Source organism: Pelodiscus sinensis, chromosome 6 (assembly GCF_052426305.1).
Source record: "Pelodiscus sinensis isolate ZL-2025 chromosome 6, ASM5242630v1, whole genome shotgun sequence".
Classification (NCBI taxonomy): domain Eukaryota; kingdom Metazoa; phylum Chordata; order Testudines; family Trionychidae; genus Pelodiscus; species Pelodiscus sinensis.
Genome location: NC_143057.1, coordinates 11437381 through 11460856, shown reverse-complemented (window position 1 = coordinate 11460856; position 23476 = coordinate 11437381). Strand labels below are relative to the sequence as shown.

At 47.7% G+C, this 23476-nt stretch overlaps 2 protein-coding genes across 5 annotated transcripts in view; one reads left to right on the top strand and one right to left on the bottom strand.

Moving 5' to 3' along the window:
* Positions 1 to 244: 244 nt before the first annotated feature.
* The window catches only part of SVEP1 (sushi, von Willebrand factor type A, EGF and pentraxin domain containing 1), a 177310-nt gene continuing 154078 nt past the window's right edge, over positions 245 to 23476 (top strand). For 2 of the 3 annotated variants that reach the window (XM_075931435.2, XM_075931434.2), the window contains exon 1: positions 10145 to 10799. In XM_075931435.2, coding sequence (XP_075787550.2) covers positions 10284 to 10799 — 516 coding nt within the window. In that variant the 5' untranslated portion in view covers positions 10145 to 10283. Of the gene's footprint in view, positions 262 to 10144; positions 10800 to 23476 lie in introns of those variants that run through there. The other variant, XM_075931436.2, reaches the window with a different exon arrangement.
* On the bottom strand, positions 6031 to 9619 carry LOC102446578 (uncharacterized). Of its 2 annotated transcripts, none has more exons than XM_075931437.2 (3): positions 9521 to 9619; positions 7138 to 9275; positions 6031 to 6864 (listed from the first exon to the last, which is right to left on the bottom strand). In XM_075931437.2, the coding sequence occupies exons 2-3, from the start codon at positions 7585 to 7587 to the stop codon at positions 6121 to 6123; spliced, it is 1194 nt and encodes a 397-aa protein (XP_075787552.2). In that variant the 5' UTR covers positions 7588 to 9275; positions 9521 to 9619; the 3' UTR covers positions 6031 to 6120. The 2 variants fall into 2 exon arrangements, with proteins under 2 accessions (XP_075787552.2, XP_006118056.4); XM_006117994.5 differs by having other exon boundaries at positions 9452 to 9613.

Here is a 23476-nt window from a genome sequence, read left to right as displayed (position 1 = left end):
CTGGACCATGCGGCCCCTGCTGGCGCGCTGCTGCTGCTGCTGGGGGAGGGAGGTGGCGCCGCCTTGCTGAGAGCGCTGCAGCCGCCGGCGCACACCACGGCCGCCAAGGTTGAGCGGCTGGGCCGCCTTCAAGCGCCAGGTGCGGCGGCTGCGGGAGCCGGGTTCCTGGTGGACGAGTCCTCGAGCGCGGGGCCCGCCAACTCCTTCAGCGAGCAGCTGCCGGAGAGAGGGGAGTGCGCTCCCGGGCCCCCCTTTAATTGGGTAACTGGTTAAACACTCGGTTCACATCCCTGCTTAATATCTGCAGCTGGGTGTTTGACAAACTCTCTAATAGGTCACGTATTTAAACAGAATTCTTATTGAGTTCAGTGGGAATTTTGCTTTGAAAGGAAATCAATAAGGATTCCAGCCAGTGTGAGGCTCAGCATTGATAGGGTCAAGTATTTCCTCCTCTTTGCTCCATATAGTTGATAACGGTATATAATGTTCACTTTGTAGTGTGCTCTAGAGTAGTGTGTGGAAATAACATTTAAAAAAAACATCTGCAAGGTAATGCTGTAGTTGTGCAATTAAGCTATGCTATAGGCTCAATATCATAAGAATTTTCTAAAGTTTAAAAATTAACCTTAAGTAATTGTGTTATAAATACAATTTAAGTATGTTACAGCTCCATAGAAATGAGAATCAGTTTTCCTTCCCCTGTAATCCTAACAATCTATTTTTAAAAACAAGCAAAGAAAATCTGTTACACATAGATGATTTAGTTGTACAAGCACAGGTAAATAAGGTATTCCATGGATACAATAGTATTGCTGTCTTCTACATTTTCTTAATTGGGCTTGATGATCACTTCATGATATGGCAGTGTATTGAGAAGGAATGATAATACTACATTTTCACTGAACTAGCAGCATCCTATCTCTTGGTTTAAAAGATTAAGTTCTGTCTTCCTTCTTTCATACAAATTACAACTCTAGGGATATGCTTTTTTCTAAGAACCCAAAAAAAGATTTTGTTAGGTTTAAAATGCCACTGTTTGAGTTAACTTAGGAAAATACACATCAATGTAATAATCAGCTTTCTTTTCTTCCTCTGAACTATTATGTTCCTGTTCTCTATTGTTAGCTGCTTTCTCTGACAGCAATGATTTTTTTGTCTTTTTTTCCCCCCCTTGTTGGCCCCACTTTTTTTTTTCTGTCCCAATATGTGTAATACAATGAAATCCAACATCCTCATCTTCTTTTCCAATTGGCAGAGTTTATTAAACAAATAAAACCAAGAGCCCTTGAAATAATTAATGAATCCCAGGTAAATTGTTCCAGGCTCCCAGAAATAGTACAAGTCATGTGTGGGTTTATCTGTAAATACTATAGATTTGAACAGTGATGGGCAACCCAGGCTAGTGAATACACCGCACGAGTGGCCCTCCATCTCAGTAGGCCACAAGATTATCATAACCAAGACAGTCTCCGAGGATAGGGTAGTTTTGTTAATTGTTTGTGTACCTAGAATTTGCAGGGTGTGCCGATTGAACCATAGCAGCGCTCTAATTGTCTGCAGAGGGAGCACATGGCTCTTACAGTCATTGTTGTGTGCAATTTGCATGCACCTCATGACCTTGCTTGATGTGTGTTTCAGTAATACTGGTAGCAAAAAAACCCCTATGTGAAGGGAAAACAGTGGAATCTGGCAACCTTGCATATAGTCAGGGCCAGCCCAAGCCCTTTTGGTGCCTTGGGCCCGAGCGTGCAGCACCACCCCAGGGCACATGTGCAGGCCTGCCCCTGGGGCACACGGTACATGTGCTGCCTGGCCCGGCCTGGCCAGCACTGCTGGCGCACGCACCGGGCCATGCAGGGCCCCACAGCCGTGAGGGCAAGGGCACTGCTGTCCGGTGCCACGGGGCCGGCGCTGCTGGAGCCAGGTGCGTGGCTCCTGATGGCAGCTGTAAGGAACACCGGGTGCCCCTTACAGCTGCCATCAGGTGCCCCCCATCGGTTCACCCATGCCTTTGTCCGGCCCTGCACATAGGCAACCATAATCAAAATGTCTTGTGGTCCACATGTAGAAAGGGTCTCCATGGTATGACGTAATTGTCACTAACTTCACTTGTCTGCCTCCACAAGTAGAGTACCTGAAGCATTGCTTTAGAATCTCGTGCAAGGAGTGCTACACTTCTAATATATGGTATGTCATGTAATGCTGCTTCCAACAGATGCTGAGCCTTCCGCATTCAAAAAGTGAAAGGGTTCTCTTCTGTTCTTTAAATATTTGCACTGTCTGTGGAGGGATCTCTGGAAGATGTTTGTGTCAGAGGTGCTGTCTCTGCTGTGCTGTCATCCTGGATGTTTACCATGACTGAAACATTTACTAGACACCTAGCAGATGACTCCTGATATGTGGAAATATGAAACATGCATTAATTAGTGTGAGCCATGAGTGAGGGCCTGAGAGAAAGCTTTTATGAGAAGTTTAGCTCCATCATTCACAGCTGCTGTGATTTTCACTAAAGTGCTGTTCCTGGATCCTATTCCATACTTTCCAGATGTCTGTCTAGTGGGTCTTTTTCACATGTTCAGGGTCTAACTCGGTGATGGGCTACATACGGCCCATTGGGGTTCTGTGTATGGTCCGCAAGACATTTTGTTTACCATTGCATGGTTTCCAGATTCAGCTAGTTTCAATCCATATTGATTTTTCTCTTCCAGTATTACTAAACCGACTCACCTGTAAAGCAAGGGCGTGTCAAGTGAGGTGTGTGCTCACTGCACACAACATTGACTGTGAGGGGAGCCATGCCCACCCTCTACATCCCGTCAAAGTATGGCTGTGGTTCAATCGGCTCCCCCCACAAGTTTTAGTATACAAAGGCAGTTAGCAAAGGTACCCTATCCCAGGATGCTGCATTGGTTATGGTAATCTTGTAGCCCACTGATATGAAGGAGGGACAGTCATGCAGCCCACTCATTGGCCCTGGTTGTCCACTGCAAGTCTAAGCGATTCCCATATTTTGAGTCAGGAAGAATTTTCTCCCCAGGTCAGATTGGCAGAGATCCTGGAGGATTTTTGCCATTCTTCTGCTGTATGGAGCATGAGACACTTGCAGCTTTAAACTAGTGTATAAATGGTGGATTCTCTGTAACCTGAAGTTTTAAAATCATTATATGAGGACTTCAGTAACTCAGCCAGAGTTTAGGGGCCTATTACAGAAGTGGGTAGATGAGGGTCTGAGGCCTGTAGTATGCAGGAGGTCAAACTAGGTGACCCTTTTGGCCTGAGTCTTTGAGTGAGTCTGTATCATACCAGCTCTTGTCTAGTAGGTGTTTGGTACATTTGAAGACCCATACCCTTTAGCTGCTGAAAAGGAAAGGATCCAAAAGCTTCTTGATGCCACTTTATTAAGCAGTCACACTCAGTTTCACTGAGTGTATGTCAACACTGCACACTTGTTTCAAAATAAGCTATTCTGGAATAATTATAAAAAATAGCTTATTTTGAAATAACAGGTCTACACTACAGGCAAACCTCAAAATTAGTTCAAGGCAGGCTTCCCTAATGTAGACGTGCTACCTCGATTTAGAGCCCCAGGAGGCACCGGGGAGGAGTAACTTAGAATGGCCCTGGTGAGGGGCCATTTCGAAATAACAGTGGAGCATCTACACATGCCTTATTTTGAAATAGCGATTTCAGAATAGACGTTATTCCTCATAGAATGAGGTTTAGTCACCCATTAGATAAGCTCAATCATGTACAAGGTCCACCAGGCTGATTGAAAGAAGAGGCAAGTTAATCATGTCAACCTTCTGAAACCATGGCAAGCACTGGAAGGGTTACTTATTAACCCCATCCCTTGGAGCTGGCACTGGGACCCCAGGTACCGGAGTTAGCCAAGGAGGAAGGACCACAGCTGGGTGACACACTGAAAGTCAGTGGAAGCAGGTTCAAAAATTGATAGAAGCTTTAAAGAACACCTTTACCACCTGCCCTGGCTGGAGGATAGTCATAACCCGTTCCTCCTGGCCAAATAGTGTGAAAAGGGACCCGCCCCCTACCAACACGGATGAGGGAGACTGTGGAAGGTGAAGTCCAGACGATTGTAGACCTAGGGGTGATTGAGAGATTGGCGAGTGGAGGAGCCCTTTGGTTCTTGTCCCAAAACCTGAGGGTAGTCGATTCTGCATCAACTTCTGCAAGATCAATGTGATATTGAAATTTGATGCGTACCTGATGCCTAGAACTGAAGAGATGCTAGACTGTCTTGGAATGGCTCAATATCTTATCACCCTGGACCTGTCCAAAGGATATTGGTAGATCCCTTTAGATCAAGAGTCCCGGGAGAAAATGGTGTTCTCCACGCCCTCTGGCCTGTTTCACTTTGTCTGGATGCCTTTTGGCCTTCATGGGGCCCTAGCCACCTTCCAGTGGATGATGGACTGATTATTAAGCCCCCATGCAGCCTATGTAGACAATGTGGTAGTCTACACTACAGCCAAGACTTGAATGAACATTTATTACAAGTGGTGGCTGTCCTTCAAACACTCCAGGATGCCAGCCTCATGGCCAACTCTAAAAAATGCCATATTGGATGGCAGGAGATTACCTAACTGGGGTACCGGTTGGGGTGGGGATTGGTGCCCCCCCTCATGAGAAAAGTAGAGGCTGTCTAAAAGTACCCTGCTCCTACCACGAAGCATAAGGTACGGCAGTTCCTTGGGCTGGCTAGTTACTACCACCACTTTGTGGTTCAAACCTTCTGGCATCGTTGACCAAAAATAGACTGCAACGAGTACTGTGGTCTTCGGAATGTGAGGAAGTCTTCCAGACCCTGAAGGATGTGTTGTGTAGAGAACCGGTCCTTTTCAGCACTGACTTCGACTGACCCTTCATTGTACAAATAGACACTTTGGAAATCAGGCTGGGGGCAGTACTCTCATAAGACGTGGATGGGGAGGAACACCTTGTCCTTTATATTAGTCAAACTCTTTCTTTCCTAGGGAGTGAAACTATTCTGGTGGTTATGGCCATTAAGTGGGTGGTTGAAGCCTTATGCTATTACCTCCTAGGGGACTCGTTTATACTAATTACAGTCCACGCACCCCTCAAGTGGCTGCACAACATGAGAAATGCCAATGCCTGGATAATGCGACTGTATCTCACCCTGCAGCAGTACACTTTTACCGTACAAGACCAAGCCGGGGAAGGTGAATTCCAATGCTGATTGCCTGTCCCGGGGGGGGGGGGGGGGAGGAGATCAAGTGCCCAGCCCCGTGGACCAGGAGCTGGACTTAAGGGGGGAGGGGTATGTAGTGAGCAGGGATGGCTGCTCACTGATCCTGAGGAGGAAGAACTTCTTTGAGCCCGAGTGGGCTGAGACGGAGCCTGCCTCTCTAATTCCACAGAGGCCCAGGAGTGGGGCAGGAGGCATAAAAGTCCAGCCCAGGAGCTCAGTAGGTACCCAGCCGCTGGAGGAAGCAAAGGCCTGCCCTGAGTTCCCATGCCAGGAGGGCCCTGAGGATCTGGCAGAGGTCAAGGAGTGGCCCGTGCTGTCAGGCCCTGGCCCTGAAGAGGAAACTTTCTTTACCCTACCCCAGAACACAGATTACCAGGACCCTGGAACCCGCAGTGGACCGAAAGCCAGGTAGAGACTGAGGGGGAGGTTGGAAGTGGCCCAGGGGAAGCAGACAATGGCAGCAGCAGGTGTGGGGCCAGATCCTCCAGCGGTGCGACCGCATGTGCGACACCATCTCCACCCTCATGTCACTCATCGGCCATGTCATCCACTATGGCATGGCCTTGCCTCACCCTGCTGCCCTCCCTGTGCCCATGCCCTCTCCTGCCACACTCATGCCCTGCCCCCCCACTGCACCCCATCCTGCCCACCTTCCCATTCTGCCTGCCCCAACCCGGGCTGAAGGGCACCGAGGCCTCTGCACCCGTGGACATGCTGGAGGAGCTGCCCCTTCCAGCAGTAACTCCCTCTCCCAGTTCAGAGCCCCCTCCCACTGCCCACCCTTCATCCCTATGTAAATAAATAGTTTATTGTTGGTTAAACAAAGTTGTGTTTATTGGGAGGGAAGGCTTGGAGATGGGAAGGGGATGTGGATGCGAGACAGAAGTGACCTAGTGTGGAGCCTGGGACAACATCTCCCTGAGGGCCTCTCGGATGCGCACCCTGTTGTGGTGCGCCTGCCAGCTGGCGGCTGTCTGGGGCTGCTCGAACGCCTGGCCCTTGCCTGTCATCCACCCTGGGAGGAAGGCCTCCCCCTTCTGCTCCACAATGTTGTGCAACACACAACATGCTGCGACCACCTCAATGTTCTGCTCACCCATGTTGAGACTGGTGAGCAAACAATGAAATCTCGCCTTCAGCCATCCGAAGGCCGCTCCACCTGGTTGTGGGCCCAGCTCAGGTGCAGGTTGAATCTTTCTCAGCTGAGGTCCATTGGTCTGGTATATGGCCACATCAGCCATGGCATCAGGGTGTAGGCTACGTCCCCCACAATGCACGGTGGCATGCGGATGTCCCCAACCATCAATTCCCGCTGGGGGAAGAAAGTGCCCGCCTCCATCCTGTGAAACAGGCTGGAGTTTTGGAGGATGCAGGTGTCCTGCACGACCACCCCACATGTGTCTATGAAGCGGCCTCAGTGGTCCATGAGGGCCTGGAGCATCATCGAGAAGTACACTTTGCGGTTGATAAAGTGGGCCGCTCGATGCTCCGGTACCTGTATGGGGATGTGGGTCCCATCCATGGCTCCCCCACAGTTGGTGAACCCCCAGGGCAGGGAAGCCAGCCACGGTTGCATCCACGTCCCGCAGGCAGATGACCCTCTTGAGCAGTATGTCGTTGATGGCTCTGACAACCTGCAGAAGGGCACACAGAAACACAGGGAACACATAGAATGGGCATGGAGGGTGCATGAGCCCTTGGGGGTGCCTGCCTCCCCTGATGCCCTCTCCCCTCAAACACACAAGGGCCTCCTTGCCCTGGCACCCCACCACCACCAGCATGGCTATGTGAGGGAGGGATGGCACCATCCTCTGGGTGACAGGGCTTCCCCTACACCATACCCTCCCAGCCTAGAGTCTTCCCTTTTCCTGGGCTGGGACTGCAGCCCTTCTCTCCGAGGGCCTTACCTGCATCAAGCTGGCACCCGCTGTGGACCTGCCCACCCTGAACTGGTGTGCCACCAAGCAGTAGCTGTCCGGGGCAGCCAGCTTCCACAGGGTGATGGCGACCCTCTTGTACACGGGATGGGTGTTGCATCTGCGAAGCACAGGGGCAAGCCAGGCACACAGGTCTAGGAACGTCTGCTTCCGCATCCAAAAGTTCTGGAGCCGTTGCTGGTTGTCCCATTGCTCCAGGATCAGCCAGTCCCACCATTCAGAACTGGCATCAAGTCTCCAGTATTGCCTCCCCACAGTGGGGTAGGGATGCCACAGCAAAGCTGCCGCATCCAGGTGGAGTCCAGACAGCTCAGCGTCGAGCTCATGCAGGAGTAGCGAGGCAGCATAGAGCAGCAGCTGCACGCACTCCAAAATGGCCGTGTGGAGCCAGAGCAGGCACAGGGCCATCCCTGGCTCCATAGTACAGCAAGGAGAAGGCAAAAGTCCCCAAAGGCACTAGGGCACAAGCTGTGGTGTCCAAAGAGGCTGAGGGCAACCACAACAAGCACTGCTACAGCTTTGAGTCCCTGCCAGAGGTCCCAAAGCATGCAGCAGCAGAGAAACAGCTGTCCAGGGAGAACCCTTTAAGTACGTGTCTCAGAGAGGCTCCAGTCCCCACCCCTGGAAGGTCCTGGTGCCCTTTTGCCCTGTCCTAAGTGGTTCCAGGGGGGAGGTCTTTGTGCAAGAGCATCCCTCCAGTGTGGATGCTCTCTTATGCAAAAGCACTTCACTTTTGCGATGTGCTTTGAGCAGTGTGGATGTGCTCTTGTGCAAGAACTCTTGAGCAAAACAGTTCTTGCGCAAGAAGCCTGCAGTGTAGACATAGCCCCAGTGTAATGCATGCTTGTGTGGTGCTTATAGCAAGAACATGTATTGGAATTTGAAAGACATTCCCATACATAAGCGTGCACACACAAGCACACACCACATCAGAATGTTCATAGGAGGGTTTCTGGTAAGATTGTGTGTCCCATCATAGCAAAAACCTGACACCGGGGCTACTCAACACGCAGCCTACACCTGTGGGTCACATGCAGCCCATGTCCCGTTTGTTTGCAGCCTGCGGTGTGGTTTGGGTTTACACAGGGCTCAACACACAGCCCGCGGGTGGGAGCCAAAACAGAAAAGTAGTCCATATAATGGTCTCCTGTTGATATGCTTTTTAGAAGTTAAATTCCTGGACTGTCACTGCTCATTAAAAGTGCTGTCATATGGGTGGATATCGGGTAAATATTGCATTTTATTAATATCAGTAGAACTGACTTAAATGGAGGTTGTGTGTTGTGTATTCATGCCTGTCGGTGTGAAAGAAGCTATTTGCATAGATATTTGCATGTCTATGCAACCATGCTTAAGTTGTGGTCTTCGGCATACATTGTGAGTATCATTGTGGCCCCCAGGGCTTCCAAAATTGAGTAACCCTGCCTTATACCGTCAACGTTAATGGCAAAACTCCTGTTGATTTCAGCAGGAACCGAATTTGGCCTAAAATTTTACATTTATTGTTATCACCGTAAAGAATAAATTAACACAAAGCATAGAGGGTCTGGTACTGTAGGGTATTTAGTGCCTTTGTTACCTTCTGTGGGCTAGACTTCACTGCCCTTCTCCAGTGTCTAAAAATCCCCACTCCCATAGAAAGTACTAGATCCAGATTTCAGTCTGTGAGGAATTTCAGCAAGAATTGCCCAGTGTCAGCCTCCCTACATTCCAGCTCCAAAAGAAACTAAAGAAATGAATTTAATTAAATAACGTTATAAAATCTTATGAAGAAACAATCTAATTCTTAAAACAGAATACAGCTATTTTATAACCCACAGATAAAGTCCATAGTTACAGTAAACATGAACAATTCAGTCCCCACAGACACAGTAAGAAGAGACGAGAGATCCCAAAAGCTTAGTTTTAGTTCACTAAAGTCTCAGTTTGTGACTCTGATCTTCAAATCTGCACCATATGCTGAGTCTGAATCATCTCTCAACTTGCTTGTAGGGAATCCTCAGCTGGAGTCCAGGCAGGCTCTTCCTCTGCTATGGATCACTGCTAGGCAGCCAGCTCACTGATTAGCTAGTCAGTTAACTCACCAGTGAACAGACTTAAAGAAAACCCTGTTACAAGAAAATACAAAAATGGAGACTAACAAAATAGAAATGACTCTTTTCCCATTGCTACATTTACAGAGAAGCTGGAGCATCACACTGCCTGAGAGAGTGAACTAAAACAGTCTGGCTAAAATCAAAACAGCATTTAAAGTGGACAATTAACACAGAAGAAGATATTTTACCTCCCAGGTTTTCCTTGCTAAAAGTAGCATTGCTTGTAATCCCTGGTAGAGGGTTAACAACAACGGTACCTGCTGCAGAGTGAGGGAAAGCGGTCTGCTTGCTTGTTCAGGGAGTGGAGGGAGTAACACTCCACTCACTCCTACCTCCCCAACAGAGGTCTCTTAAAGAGATAGCTCCCTATTAGATGCATGGGTTACACCTTCTGGAAGGTACATATCACTTTTAACTCATGCATTTGGATGACTTCAGGACACTAGGTACTGTGAAGGGTGGAGTCTGAGAAGTCCAGGCAAGTGGACATGTTACGATGTTAACAGAAGTTAGCAGACACGTCAGAGATGTGTTCTCTTCTCCCTGGGCATACACAGAAATGCGAGTGGAAGTCAGACGCAGGAAGCGAAAGGAGCACTGACACACACTCCCGGTGCCTGGATTCATCCCCCCAGCGCCGCTCCACGCCAGACATCTGGGATCAATCAGGGCTCTCGGTGCCGCTGTGTTTGCTTTGGGAATGCGGACAGGCTGAGCTGCTGGGGGCTCTGGTGCCATGGAATCCCGTCAGCAAGAAGTGGAGCCCTGGGGAGGGGAGAGCCGGGAGAAGAGCTGCTGATCTCGCCTGCCCCCTTCCCTTCCACCCCTCAGTAGGCGGCGAGAGGCAGCGAGCGAAGCACTGACAGGGCCAGTCTCTTTGCAGCCGCGGGGGTGCAGCGTGCCTTGAGGTGCATGGGGCAGTGTGCAGGGAGCTGATCCCCGGCCCCACTGGCTGCCTGAGGTGGGGAAGCACGCAGCCTCTGCTGGCGGAGGGGCCAGCAGCCCCACTTTGCCTGGACCATGTGGTCCCTGATGGTGCTCTGCTGCTGCTGGGGGGGTTTGGTTATGGGCTGGGCAGGTGCGCCGCAGCCCCCCCTCAACTTTACCGCCCTGGCCCTGGCCGCCGCTTCGCAGGGGGCTCTGCAGCTTCAGCCACCGCCACCAGTGGACACCACGGCTGCCAAGGTTGAGCGGCTGGGCCGCACCTTCAAGCGCCAGGTGCGGCGGCTGCGAGAGCACAGCGGGCGGCTGGAGCTGGTCTTCCTGGTGGACGAGTCCTCAAGCGTGGGGCCTGCCAACTTCCTCAGCGAACTGCGTTTTGTCAAGAAGCTGCTCTCTGACTTTCCCGTGGTGCCGGCTGCCACGCGCGTGGCTATTGTCACCTTCTCCTCCAAAAGCAACGTGGTGTCGCGTGTGGACTACATCTCCCAGCGCCGGGCACGCCAGCACAAGTGCGCGCTGCTCAGCCGTGAGATCCCGGCCATCACCTACCGCGGTGGTGGCACCTACACCAAGGGCGCCTTCCAGCAGGCGGCGGTAAGGTCCGGGGCACATGGGGTGGCGGGCACCCATTCAGCTCTGATCATACTCCTGCCGGGCACCCACCCAGCCCTGGCCATGCTCCTGCCAGGCACCCAGCCCTTGGTGCACCCTTGCCAGGCACCCATAGTCACACTGGGCACACCCCTCCTGGGCACCCAGCTGCTGGGCACCCATCCCATTGGCACACTGGGCACACTCCTGCCGGGCATCCACCCTATTGGCACACTCCTGCTGGGCACCCCACCCTGGGCACACCCCTGCGGGGCATCCACCCTGGATGGGCAGCCACTTGCCGGGCACCCTCTCCATTGGCATGCTCTTGCAAGGCACCCACCCAGCCCTGGGCACATCCTTGACAGGCACCCACCCCTGGGTGGGCTGCCACCTAGTAGGCACCCCTCTGGATACATCCCTGCCAGGCACCTAGCCCTGAGCAGGCAGCCACCTACCAGGCACAACAGTCACCAATCAGGCACCGGCCTCTGAGCACACAGCCACCCGACACCTGCTCACCAGTGCATTCACAGGGTGCACACACTAAACATGCTTACCCACGTGGGCACATAACTACTGGACACACCCATCTTCAGTGGTGTGTATGCACCTGTGTACATTGCCAATAGTATATTCAATATAAACTCAAGGGTGGTTGTAAGTGCATAAATACACTATGCACAGCCACACCTAGGAAAGAGACACATACTGTATGAAATCTACCATCAATTAACATTCATGCACATTTTCTTCCTTATTGGACACTGTTCATGTGTTACCAATCATGTAACTGATGTATTCTTATATAAAATACAACTCATTTGTGTAATGTTTGTAAAGTGTCTCAAATGCTATGGATGAAATCTTTGACCCACTTAAGTGAATGGACTTTATTGGGTTGAGGAGTTCCCTCACCGTGTGCACGAACGAACATGGGCAAGATATATACCCGCAAAGACAGCAATTCTGTACTATGTTACATAGGAGTATCTACTATGGGGTTTTCAGAAGTGTAAACTAGGGTATATGTATGAATGTCTGTGTGTATAAACTTACTGATTAGAGGCATGTGTATTCATTTCTGTAAGGGGCTCTGGATCATAAGGGGTTCACAGGCATTACTGCAAAAATAAATGATATTGATAATGACATATTTCTACATAGGAATATTCATGTTTACACAGATGTCTAATTTTCTGTTATGTTGAAGTACACATCATGGGTAACATTTTCAAAAGCACCTAACTGAGCAGCTTATGCTTCTAAGTCACATTGCAAAAGTAACATAGGAGACGACTTAAGTGTTTAAGGATACAGCTGTAATGTGAAATACATAAAATGTATAAATACAGCTCATATGTGTTCAGGGTACCAGGTAATGTGAAGGGTTTGAGTCTGAGAAGTGACTGAAATCCAGGCAAGTGGACATGTTAGGATGTTAACAGAAGTTAGCAGACGCATCAGAGATGTGTTCTCTTCTCACTGTGCATATGTAGAAATGTGAGTGGAAGTGAGATGCAGGAAGCGAAAGGAGCACTGACACACAGGGAAGCTACTTCCTCGTTGTCAGTGTGAAGCAGTGAAGGATTTGCATTCATTTTTTTTTTTGTCTTGAAGTTATCCTGCAAAGGTTTCTCCATAGAAAATAGTGGCAGCAATTAATCACTAAGAATGTGTCTAGACTACATCTTGCTGTCGACAGAGAACTTCATTTTTTGAGGAATACAGGATTGGTCAAAAAAAGGCTTTATTTTTTGACAGCTCTGCATCTAGACTGCTGGTTTTTTTCAAAAAAGCACCGTTTTGAAAAAAAGCAGTGGCCATGTTTATGCTAATGAGCCACGGGATATTTAAATCCCTGCTTCATTAGCAATTTCAATGTGCTTGATTTGCATCCCTCTGTCGACAGAGGGATGCAGTCTAGACATAGCCTAAAGATAAAACTAGGGATTGTAGTGGTTAGATGGATAACTATTTAACCTATAAGCAATTGCTTGTTGGTTAACAGTCCTGGTTAACCGCGACAACCCCCCCTTCTCCCGCCCATGTGCTCTGCATTTAAAACTCAGACTGGCAGGCTGACTCAATCTCAGCCCCGGCCTGCTGGTCTGAGATTTAAATGAAGAGCATGCGAGGGAGCTGCCTGCAACTCCACGCTCCTGGCTCCACTCCCAGAAGCCCCACGCTGCTGCCTCTGTAAGAGGGGCAGCAGCGTGGGGCAGCAGGCAGGAGTCAATCTGTGCAGGGAGCTGGTTTAAAAAACAGCTCCTACTTGCCACCCTGTCCATGGGGCACCTCAGCTCACCGTGGACAGCGGCTGCTCCATGAGATGCCGGAGCAGCTTCTGTCTGGGGTGCTCCAGGCCCCCCTGCAGACAGGGGATGCTGCTGCCTCTGATAAAGACATCTGGGTACTCATCTAGCTCTGTCAATCTGTTTCTTCACTTCCCCAGGTGGGTATTGAAGTTTTAAGAATGCCTGATAAAGATCTTGTAGGTGTTCGTCTCTGTCTGTGGGATTGGAGCAAATCCGGTTGCATCTTAGGGCTTTTCTGTAGACAACAGATCATGTGATGTGTCTTGGATGGAAGCTAGAGACATGTAGGTAGGAATAGTCGTCAGTAGGTTTCCAGTATAGGGTGGTGTTTATGTGACCATAACTTATCTGCACTGTAATGTCAAAGAAGTGGATCTCTTGTGTGGACTGATTCATGCTGAGATTGATAGTGAGGTGGAAATTGTTGAAATCCCTGAGGAATTCCTCAAGGGACTCCTTCCCATGGATCCGTATGATGAAGATGTCAGTATTTTAAGGGAGTTATTTAGAAGTATTTTATGCTACTAATTATTAAACTAAAAAAGGACAGATCCTCAGCTGAGGTAAATCTGCTTTACTGAAGTAGAAATGTTGGGCCAGTGTTGGCAGAATTATATGTTACACCCTATCTCTTTCTAGACACACCTGATCTTTTTTAAAAAATCTGGTTTTCTTCTAACCTGATATTGATAGTGTGTAACAAGCCAGTATGTCAAATTCAGTGTTCTGTTGTTATCCAATTAACAAATGTGGCAAACAGTGGTTTACAAAATAATGTAAGCACATTTATTAGTGTCAACAATTTTAATGCTTAGTGTTTGTTTAAATAAGTGTATGCTGCTTTTGTTTCTTCTTGATGTCAAAACATAGACATACAGAGTTATTCTTATCCATTGGGCTGCCCTTGCTGATCAGACTTTAATTTCAGCATGTTTAAAAGATAATTATTTTCCAATTTAGTTTTAGATATTTTTTGTGCTGTATTTTAAAAATGCAGCTCTGCTCTGAAAACTAAAGGGTGGGGCTTACCGGTTAGCTAGTTAATCATTTACATCCCTAACTATGACGGTCACTTTTCAGAGTACAACCATAGTTGAAGTTAATTTGGTGCTGTGATTGAGAGCCCTGGATACTGAAGTTCTCTGTGATATTTATTCACAAAATAAGTACTGCATGGTTAGTGGCAGTGTGACAGGGCCCTTGCCCTGAACTGGCCCTTTAAGGGCCAAACCCCCAGCCTTGAATGAGGACTGAGAGGGTAGCCCCACTGAGGCAGTTTTCACTAATGAGGGCCCAGCTGGGGGCTATAAAAAGGAGGACTTCTGGGGTGTGTCTAGACTACAGGGTTTTTTCGAAAAAACTTCCTCTGCATCTAGACTGCCTCCACGTTCTTTCAAAATTAAATCAAAAGAACACGGCTTTTTTTTTCCGACCATGGTAAACTTCATTTTACAAAGAAGAATGCCTTTTTTCGAAAGTGCTCTTGAATGCAAACAGGCCTTTATCGAAAGAGAGCATCCAAATTGCCTGGGCAAAAGTGGTTGCAGTCTAGACACTCTCTTTTGAAAGAGGCTCATAGTCTAGATGTAGCCCTGGAGGGAGGGGAGAACTGACTGCAGCTAGGGTTGCCAGATGGTTGAAACAAAAATACCAAACACTGTCCCCCCTGCCAAAAAAAAAAAAACACTGGGGGGAGGGTGTTCAGTATTTTTGTTTCAACCATCTGGCAACCCTAGCTTCAAATTCTGTTGAAGGGAAAAACGGGGGGAGGGATGGGTGGGGGAGACCAAGGTTGTTGAGCAAAAAAAAAAAGGACTCCAAGACTTATTAAGCAAAAAAAAAAAATTTTAATAAAATAGCATGTCCCCTTTAAGAGTGAGTGCAGGGAGAGGGACAGGGGAGCAGTGGAGCACTAAGACCCGAGGGAAGCATTACTGCCCCTTGTAGGGTTGCCAGGTGCCCGGCATTTTTGCCTCCTGGCTGGGGAAAAAATCAGAAAATACATTTTAGGTTTCTCTGAATTTTTTTTTTTACTGGACAGGAGGTGAAAATACTGGACTGTCAGGTGAATATCGGACACCTGGCAACCCTAACTGCAGCTAGGGACAGAGAGCAGCAGGGTCCTGACTGCCAGGGAAGCAGGAGGCTTCGTGGAGGTAGAGCAATGCTGGAGAAGGAAGGCAGGGCTTGGGAAGCTCTGGCCAAGCAAGTTCCCAGGCAGCAGGGCCTGAAGGAAGGCCCGAGGCTAGTAGGGCTGTAGAGAGGCAGCCGTGGTAGGCAGGGGCAACTGGTTCACACCCCTTTGCCAGTGATGAGTGGCCATGACAGACTGCAGTTTGCGCCTGAGGCAGGGGCTAGTTGAAGACTGGCAGTGGGTCAATGAGGCAAGGTGAGTACGGGGGAACTGGTGTTCCCTGAGAGGAGAACAGGGTGCCCTGGGGAAGGGAGGACCCTGGAGCGCAAGCAAGATAAACACCAATCCCAAACAGTGGGCACTGCCGGAAGGAAGTGTCCTGAAGAGGATGCCAGGGACAAAGAAACACAGGGAGGCATCCAGCGAGCTAATTCCCAGAGCAACCAGCTGGAGGTGCCAGAGTGGTGAGTCTGCTCCAAGACAGGCAGCACATACCTTTCCATACTATTGTTAATGATCTTAAGAGCTGCCCCAGAGGGGCCAGCTCAAGGAGTGAAAGGGTAATTCAGGCTCCTTGGCAGTTCAGATCTTTGACCTTCCTGCTGAGACTGTCTACAAGTGAGCTATTCAGCATCCTTTGGGAGGCCAGGTTGTGTAATGTAGACAACCCATCCAATAGGAATCAGTGCATTAGCACCCTGATAGGATAGGATATAACCATCACAAACATTTGATTCAGAATAAGAAAAATCAGGTATTTAACAATGTCCATTTTTTTTAAAGTTCCATTTGTAAATGCCAAAATTTGTATGATACCAATATGCAAACTCAGCTATTGCCCTCCCACACGCTTCACATACCTTGCAGGGCCAGCCAGATGCTCAGAAGCTTTTCTTCTGCATATTCAAAACTTGAAGCTGATAGGTACTTGACTTATATTGCCTCATCTTCTCTTAGGGCGTGTCTACACTGGATCCGGAAGATGTAAATTCCAGCTAGAAAAGGCTGATTCATGCTAGCTCTGATTGAGCTATCGGATAAAAATATCAATGAGGCTGTGGTGGTGAGAATTGCTAACTAGGGAGTGTTCAAGAGTGGTGCCATTTAAACGGGTAACCGATAAGCGTGAGCTCAGGCTTATTGGTTACACACAGCTCCTGGCCTGGCTCATGGGGAGCTGACTACTGCCCTGCACTGCTGCCTTTGTATCAGAGACAGCAGCGTGGGGTGGCAGCTGGGAGCTGGTACGTATGGGAAGCTGGCTGCCGCCTTGCGCTGTGGGTGTGTGTAACGGAAATTTTCTGTGATTATATGGCTACCAAGTTACTCACACTGTAACATCCTTAGTGCTAACTATCATGAATGCTTATGTTGGGTCTGGGTGGGATTGTACCCAGGGCAGCTAGTCTACCCTGCCATTTACACCACCATGGTGACAGTACTAGTTTTAGCACAGTAGTTCAATCAAAGCTAGCATGGGTATGTCTTCTCAAGCTGGAATTTACTTCTTTTAGCTGTAATGTAGGCATGCCAGATAAATCTATTCTGCAGTCTGGGTTTAATTGGCCATTCTGGCACTATAAGCGTAATCTAGATAACTTGGATACCAGGAGCACTGAAGCTATAGCAGCACTGTTTTCAGTGCAGCTAGCTGCCAGAGTAAGTAACCAGAGTGTGAGGTGAGCTTGAGCAGCCTGTACTGAAGGCTGCACTGTTATGGTTTCAATACTACTGATGCCCAAACTAGCTACACTAAGTTCTCTGCGGTGTTCTTATGCATGCTGCAGTGGCATCCTATGATTGCAGTGAAGATAAACTCCTAGACCACACAAAGCAAGTTGAATATCTGAGTATATCTGCACAGCAAAACAAAAACCCTCACATGGCAGTAGGTTTCAGCCCCCTGATTAATTGAGGGGTGTGACGGGTCAGCCGAGGCCCGCACTGAAACTGGCAGGGCGTACGGAGTGGGACCAATCAGCGCCAGGAAAGAGTGCCTGCTGGTGGCCCAGGGCGAGACATTGCCCCCCGACCCCGGAGCACCAGGACGTAACCCCACCCCCTGAGACCCAACGCTCCACATGTCAGGATGTCGGGGGAGGGGAGAGGAAGGGCAGCGTGGCCTTCGGCGGGCAGTTTAAAAGATGCCAAGAAGGTGGAAGCGGAGGGAGGACCGCGGGGAAGTGATTCCTCCCTCTATGCTGGAGGCGGGAGCACTGGACCCCGGAGAGCCGGGAGGGGGAGTCCAGGACCCACGCCAGAGTGGTAAAACCCGAGGTTCCAGGACTGGAGGCCCTCGGGCCAGGGGAGGTTAGGAAGCAGCTTGGGACAGAGCACTTTTGGTGGGACCCCGTCAGCCAGGTAAGGGTAGTACCCGAACCCCATGGGGCCCCAGGCTGGGACCCGGTGGAGAGTGTGGGCCCAGGTCCCCCTAGCCCCCACCCCATTATCTCGCATAGTGACCGCAAAAGTAAACTTGAGAACCTCGAGAAGGACAGTCACCCCAGTGGGACGTGACTACAGAAGGTTGACCCCAGGGTGGGGTCCAAGGGTCACGGGGTTCCTTGGATGGAGGGCTCGCTGGGCCCTCCTCAACCCGAAAAGGGGGGAGCTGGGAGCTCGCACCCCTCTAGCCGCTGGGCCCCGTGGGCTTTAAAACAGTGGGCTTACTGGGCCTCACTCCCGAGGCAGGAAGTGGGGGCTCGCACCCAGACAAAATCCGTCACAAGGGGGCTCATACTTACAGGGCTAAAAATAACATTTGTGCTCAGGCTTTCTTGGCTAAGCCAATTTCAACCTGTTTTGCACTGCCAGGACCAGGAGCACCATGTGCACTTCTAGCATTTGGCTACGAGAGATCATTACAATCAGTATCACATGGCAGTGTGTGTTTGAGTTTCTTGAATAATGCCAAAGATCTTAATGCACTAGACATCTTGTGGAGGTATTGGAAATTAGCCATCTAGCTGCCTGCCATTCATGTGTCATGTGTAGCACAGAAGCTCTTTCCAGATTGTTTCATCCCATTTGGTCTATCCGCTAAGCCAGTAACGTTCTCATAGAGTTTAAGGCCAGAAGGGCCCATCACGAGCATTAGTTTGATCTTTTGCATATCACAAGCCATAGAACCTCCTCTACCCTGTTAGTCACGTGACAGACTCATAATCTCTGGCTAGATTACTGAAGTGTTCAGATCTTGATCTCAAAACTTCAGGTTACGGAGACTCCACCATTTTCTCTAGTTCAAGCTAGGGATTTAATAGTGTAGTCGATTAACTGATTAACCGATAAGCAAAAGCTTATTGATTAATGCCGTCGATTAATGCTATATTGATTAACACACATTCCACCACCCCTCAGTAAATGTTTAGCAGGCCTCGCTCATACCAGGTCTAGGACCTATCCCCACTGTGGCTCTGCATTTAAAATGTATTAGGAGTGAGGCAGACAGGCAGCCCGGCTCAGTCCCAGCTCACGCTGGGTCCAGGAGTTCAGCTCCCCACCAGACAGGGCCTGCTGCTGCCTCTGTAACAGAGGCAGCAGCACAGGGTGACAAGCAACCAGTTCCGGGTGGGGAGCCGGTTTTGAACTTGCTCCCTCACAGACCAGCTCCTACCTGACACCCCACTCTGATATAGAACCCTGGGGGACTATAGAATAGTCAAGTAACTAATAAGAATTCAAGAGGTTATTCAACTACAGTAATTCCTCATGTAATACTGTAGGGTTACGTCTAGACTGGCCCCTTCTCCAGAAGAGGCATGCTAATTTCTAACTTTGGAATAGGGAAATCTGCGGGGGATTTAAATATCCCCCGCGGGATTTAAATAAACATGTCTGCCGCTTTTTTTCCGGCTTGGGGACATGTTTATTTAAATCCCGCGGGGGATATTTAAATCCCCCGCGGATTTCCCTATTCCAAAATTAGAAATTAGCATGCCTCTTCCGGAGAAGGGGCCAGTCTAGACGTAGCCTAGATGTGTTTCTGAAAATGTTCGTGCTAAGTGAAAACATGCTATCCGGGGTCAAATTTCCAAATAAAAATAAGGGAAAAGATGGGGCCTGCTTTTCAGGTGGTGGTGGCAAAGTCAATTTTTTGTTGATGCTGGGTTGTCAATGTCAGCATTCGATATCTAGCAACACAAGTCACCGCAGTTTGTTAAAACACAAAGATAAACACGTGAGTGAGCGGAGGAGCGGAGGAGGACTATGTCTATTCATCCGCTCATGCGTATTACCACCGTTTCTGCCAACTTATACCACCGAGCGAAGTAATCCGCCACTTGATTATTTTCTTGTTATTTCGAGGACGGTTGTGTTATTCAAAAAACATTCCCTAATAAAAAATCGTGCTATTGTGAAAACATGTTAAGTGGGCATGTGTTAAACGAGTAATTACTGTATTCAGTTAATGGATAGCTAACCTCCCTAGCTCAAACCAGCAAGTGACCTGTGTCCCACGCTGCAAAGGTAGGTGAAAATCCTTCACGGTCTCTGCCAATCTTACCTGGGGCAATATTTCTTCCTAGCCCAAAATATGAGTATAAGCTGGAAACCGTGCAGAACTGTTTTTTAAGAAGAGATTTGAATGAAGAGGGGGAGATGAGATGACTCAGAAGAAAGCAAAAAGATGAAAGGACAATAAAGGAAAAATGCATGTGTAGGGACCCATTTTGCTTGTACATGCACCAATCAGAATTACTGTAATAGGTGTCAGAATAATTGATTCACTACATAAGTGATTTGGTTTAACTGAAATAACTTCACTGTAATAGAACATTGCAACAGAATTAGCCAATCCCTGTCTGAAAATAGTAGTTGTGCTGGGCTTTTATCTAGAAGCAAGAGCCTGTTTCCTATGGCACTAATGTTCTAATCTATGCTCATTTAAGGCATTGTACCATCCTTAATTTGTGCATGCTGCTCTCATTTTGGAAATGTGGAAAAGGAGCAGTGTGCCTGCAATTATGTATTGGGCAAGAATGGCGTGCATTAGAGTAAATCTCTCCCTGGATAATTCAGGGAAAAAATCTTGAGAACACCAAATAAAACAGACCTGCCTGACTTCATTTATTTCCACTGTTTCTGTCCAAATGTGTGGAGAGCAGCAGTCTGTCTGAGGTCTTAAAACAAAATTACAAGCAGAGGTCAGAACCACTAGCTATCAACATAAGCCCCTTTTGAATGAGAAAAGCCTCAAAAAAATAGAGCAATCATTTTCAACCAGAGGTCTGGGGCCCAGGTTCAAGGGGGTCCTCCAAGCAAGATCAGTGATAGACTTGCTGGGGCTCAGGGCAGAAACTCTAAGCTCTGCTGTGTAGGTCTGAAATCCAGGGCCCTAAGCCCACCACCTAGGGCTGAAGTAGAATCCTGAGCAACTTGTCTTTGTGGGGTGCCCTGTGGTATGCAGCCTTGGGTAACAGACCTGCTTGTTACTCCTTAATACCAGCCCTGGCTTTATGTGCAGAAAACAGTTGTGGTACAGGTGGGCTGTGGAGTTGTTACAGCTGTTGGTCGGGGGTGCATCAGAAAGAAAAAGATTGAGGAACTGTAAAGAAGAGGATGCATCTTCTAACAGCCAAAACAACAGTGACAAAAAAGTGGGTGAAATCGGGTGATAATACTTTGAAATTCTATTGCCTCTCCCATCCAGCAGCCTCAGAGCACTCTAACAAATGTCATGCGAGGCACTCTATGAGGTATGATTCCTAATTGACAGATAAATAGCAGAGTCACATGGCAATTAGATTACTTCTCTACACAAAGCAATGTATTAATATCTCAAATTACCTCATGACAGGGATTTTGAGACTACTCTAAATTAGACCTTTATGCATCTTTCTGTTGCTCACAGGTTACAAATGAGGTAAACATACAAGGGCGTTGGTACAGAAAGGACAAATGACTCTGTGGATTGGTAATGAAATGCAAAGAAGCAGGGTGATTGCTCTCTAAAAACACTTCATAGTTTCTACAATTGATAGTGATAGCTCAATATTTTCTAGGCATTCTCTCCACTACCTTTAAGGTGTCCTGTAAATGTTAGCAGCAGAAAATACTGTAAATCCTGGGGTAACATAATTTTGGCATCTAAGATAACATTGAAACCTAAAGGCAACAACTCTGCTAGTATGACTCCATCCCAGCATGCCAGGGATTATCTGAGCTGAATTAGTCCATCTCATCTCAGTTCTTCATAGACTAGTGTCTTAAGCAAAAATGGCATTTTAGCTGGCAAAGGCCAGCTATTGAATGGGCACACACACGGAGCTACTCTCTCACTTCAGAGGCAAGGCAAGCAGTAGCAGTTCCTGTTCTGTACCTGTTCAGTAGATAAGAGGTCTTTAGTCTCAGATGCTGCCAATCCCTTACCTTTCACAAGCTGGAAGTTAATATTTAAAATATGGTCAGCTAGCCCTGGAATTCTTATAAGAATTATCTGTCCTAACTGCTGAATTTCTAAAGCTGGATTTTGTGTACTAGCTTTGTTACACAAGACTACATTTTTACAATTCTGAGGGCTATTCCTGGCACAAGGGAGATGGCTCATCGGCCAGATACTTGTACACACTGATCTGAGACTGAATACAATGCAGATGGTAATAACTTTTTGCTAATGTGAAAAGAATGTTGAATTTTGTCGTAGGAGTAAAAGGATCATCTGTTGGATGCATTGGATTGTTTCAGTCACAGCTTAAAACCTGAAAGAAGGGTAAAGAAGAAAAACTTACTACTGACCCAGCCCAATAATTAACCAGTATTTTGACTATTTAATTATATTTTTGTTCGCCCTTTAAAATTACTTTGCTGTAATTATGTATGGACCACATTTTCAAACAAGTCATTTGAGACCTAATTTTCAGAAATTCTGAGTACAAAGTCAAGGGCAACTGTGTGTTTTCAGTGCTTCTGAAAAATAGGTCCTATCCAAATCTCCAGTAAAACTGACCTGATCTAGAAAAACCACTCATGCCTTAACTTTACGTGTGTGGATAGCGCTGCTGAATTAACAGGGAGGAGCACCTGAGGCGAGGAGCTCAAATGACACGCCCATGCCCCCTCGCTTAGGCCAAAACTTTGAAAGGTCTCAATTCTGCCTTCTTCCTCTTCTACTCCTCTCATAGGACTGCTCTGCTACCTACATATGCAGCAGCAGGAGACACAATTTTCTACACTCTAGGTCCTACTGGCGCCCTCCCACAGTCTGGCACCTGAGGCGGCCGCCTCAGTTCACCTCATGGTAGGGCCAGCCCTGGATTAGAGACATGAATAAAGTTACTTGTTATAGGGTAAGGATGGGATTTGAATCATTGTATTTGTTGGATTAACATTTTTAGAATAAAAGTGATGTTTACAGGAGTTTTCTGGGAGGGCTACTGGGAGAGGAAGCTATTACAGATTTTTATGAAATAAAACTGATGAAAATTATCTGACAAATGTTTTTTGGGGGGGGCGGGAAAATATAATCCATTTATCCTTCTCAATGACCACAGAGAAGGGTAAAATTTTCCAGAAAATATCCAACAGTTATAGATCTACACTTTAAGTAACCTGTGTTTAATGCCATGTTCATAAAAAGAAGCAAAGCAACTAATTGGAGGATCTATCACAGGGCTACTCAACACACGGCCCGTTTGTTTGTGGTGCAGTTTGGGCTGATATGAGTTTTAGTAGTTAAATTCCTGGACTGTTGTGAAGCCAAGATGAAAAAGTAGTCAATATAATGGTCTTCTGTTGATATGCTTTTAGAAGTTAAATTCCTGGACTGTCATTGCTCAGTAAAAGTGCTGTCATATGGGTGAAAGTGAGGTAAATGTTGTATTTTATTAATATCAGCAGAACGGCCTTAAATGGGACCTGCATGTTGTGTAGTCTTGCCTTAATCTTTGTATTCATGCCTGTCTGTGTGAAATAAGCTATTTGCATATATACAGAACCACACTTAAGTTGCAGCCCTCGGCATGTGCTGTGAGTATCATTGTGTCCCCTGAGACTTCCAAAGTTGAGTAACCCTGGTCTATCATGTGCATATAACTAGATTTATCCAGTGTTGCTCTGGTCCTTAAATAAGCTATGTTTTCCTTCATTTAAATCCTTGTTCTGGGATGGGGTTAGGGTTGCGGGGTTCCGTATGCAGGCTTTCCTTGGAAGAGAGGGCTGTTAATTTTTATATTTTATTATTTTATTATACATTAAAATTTTATTTTATATGTTATTATACATTAAAA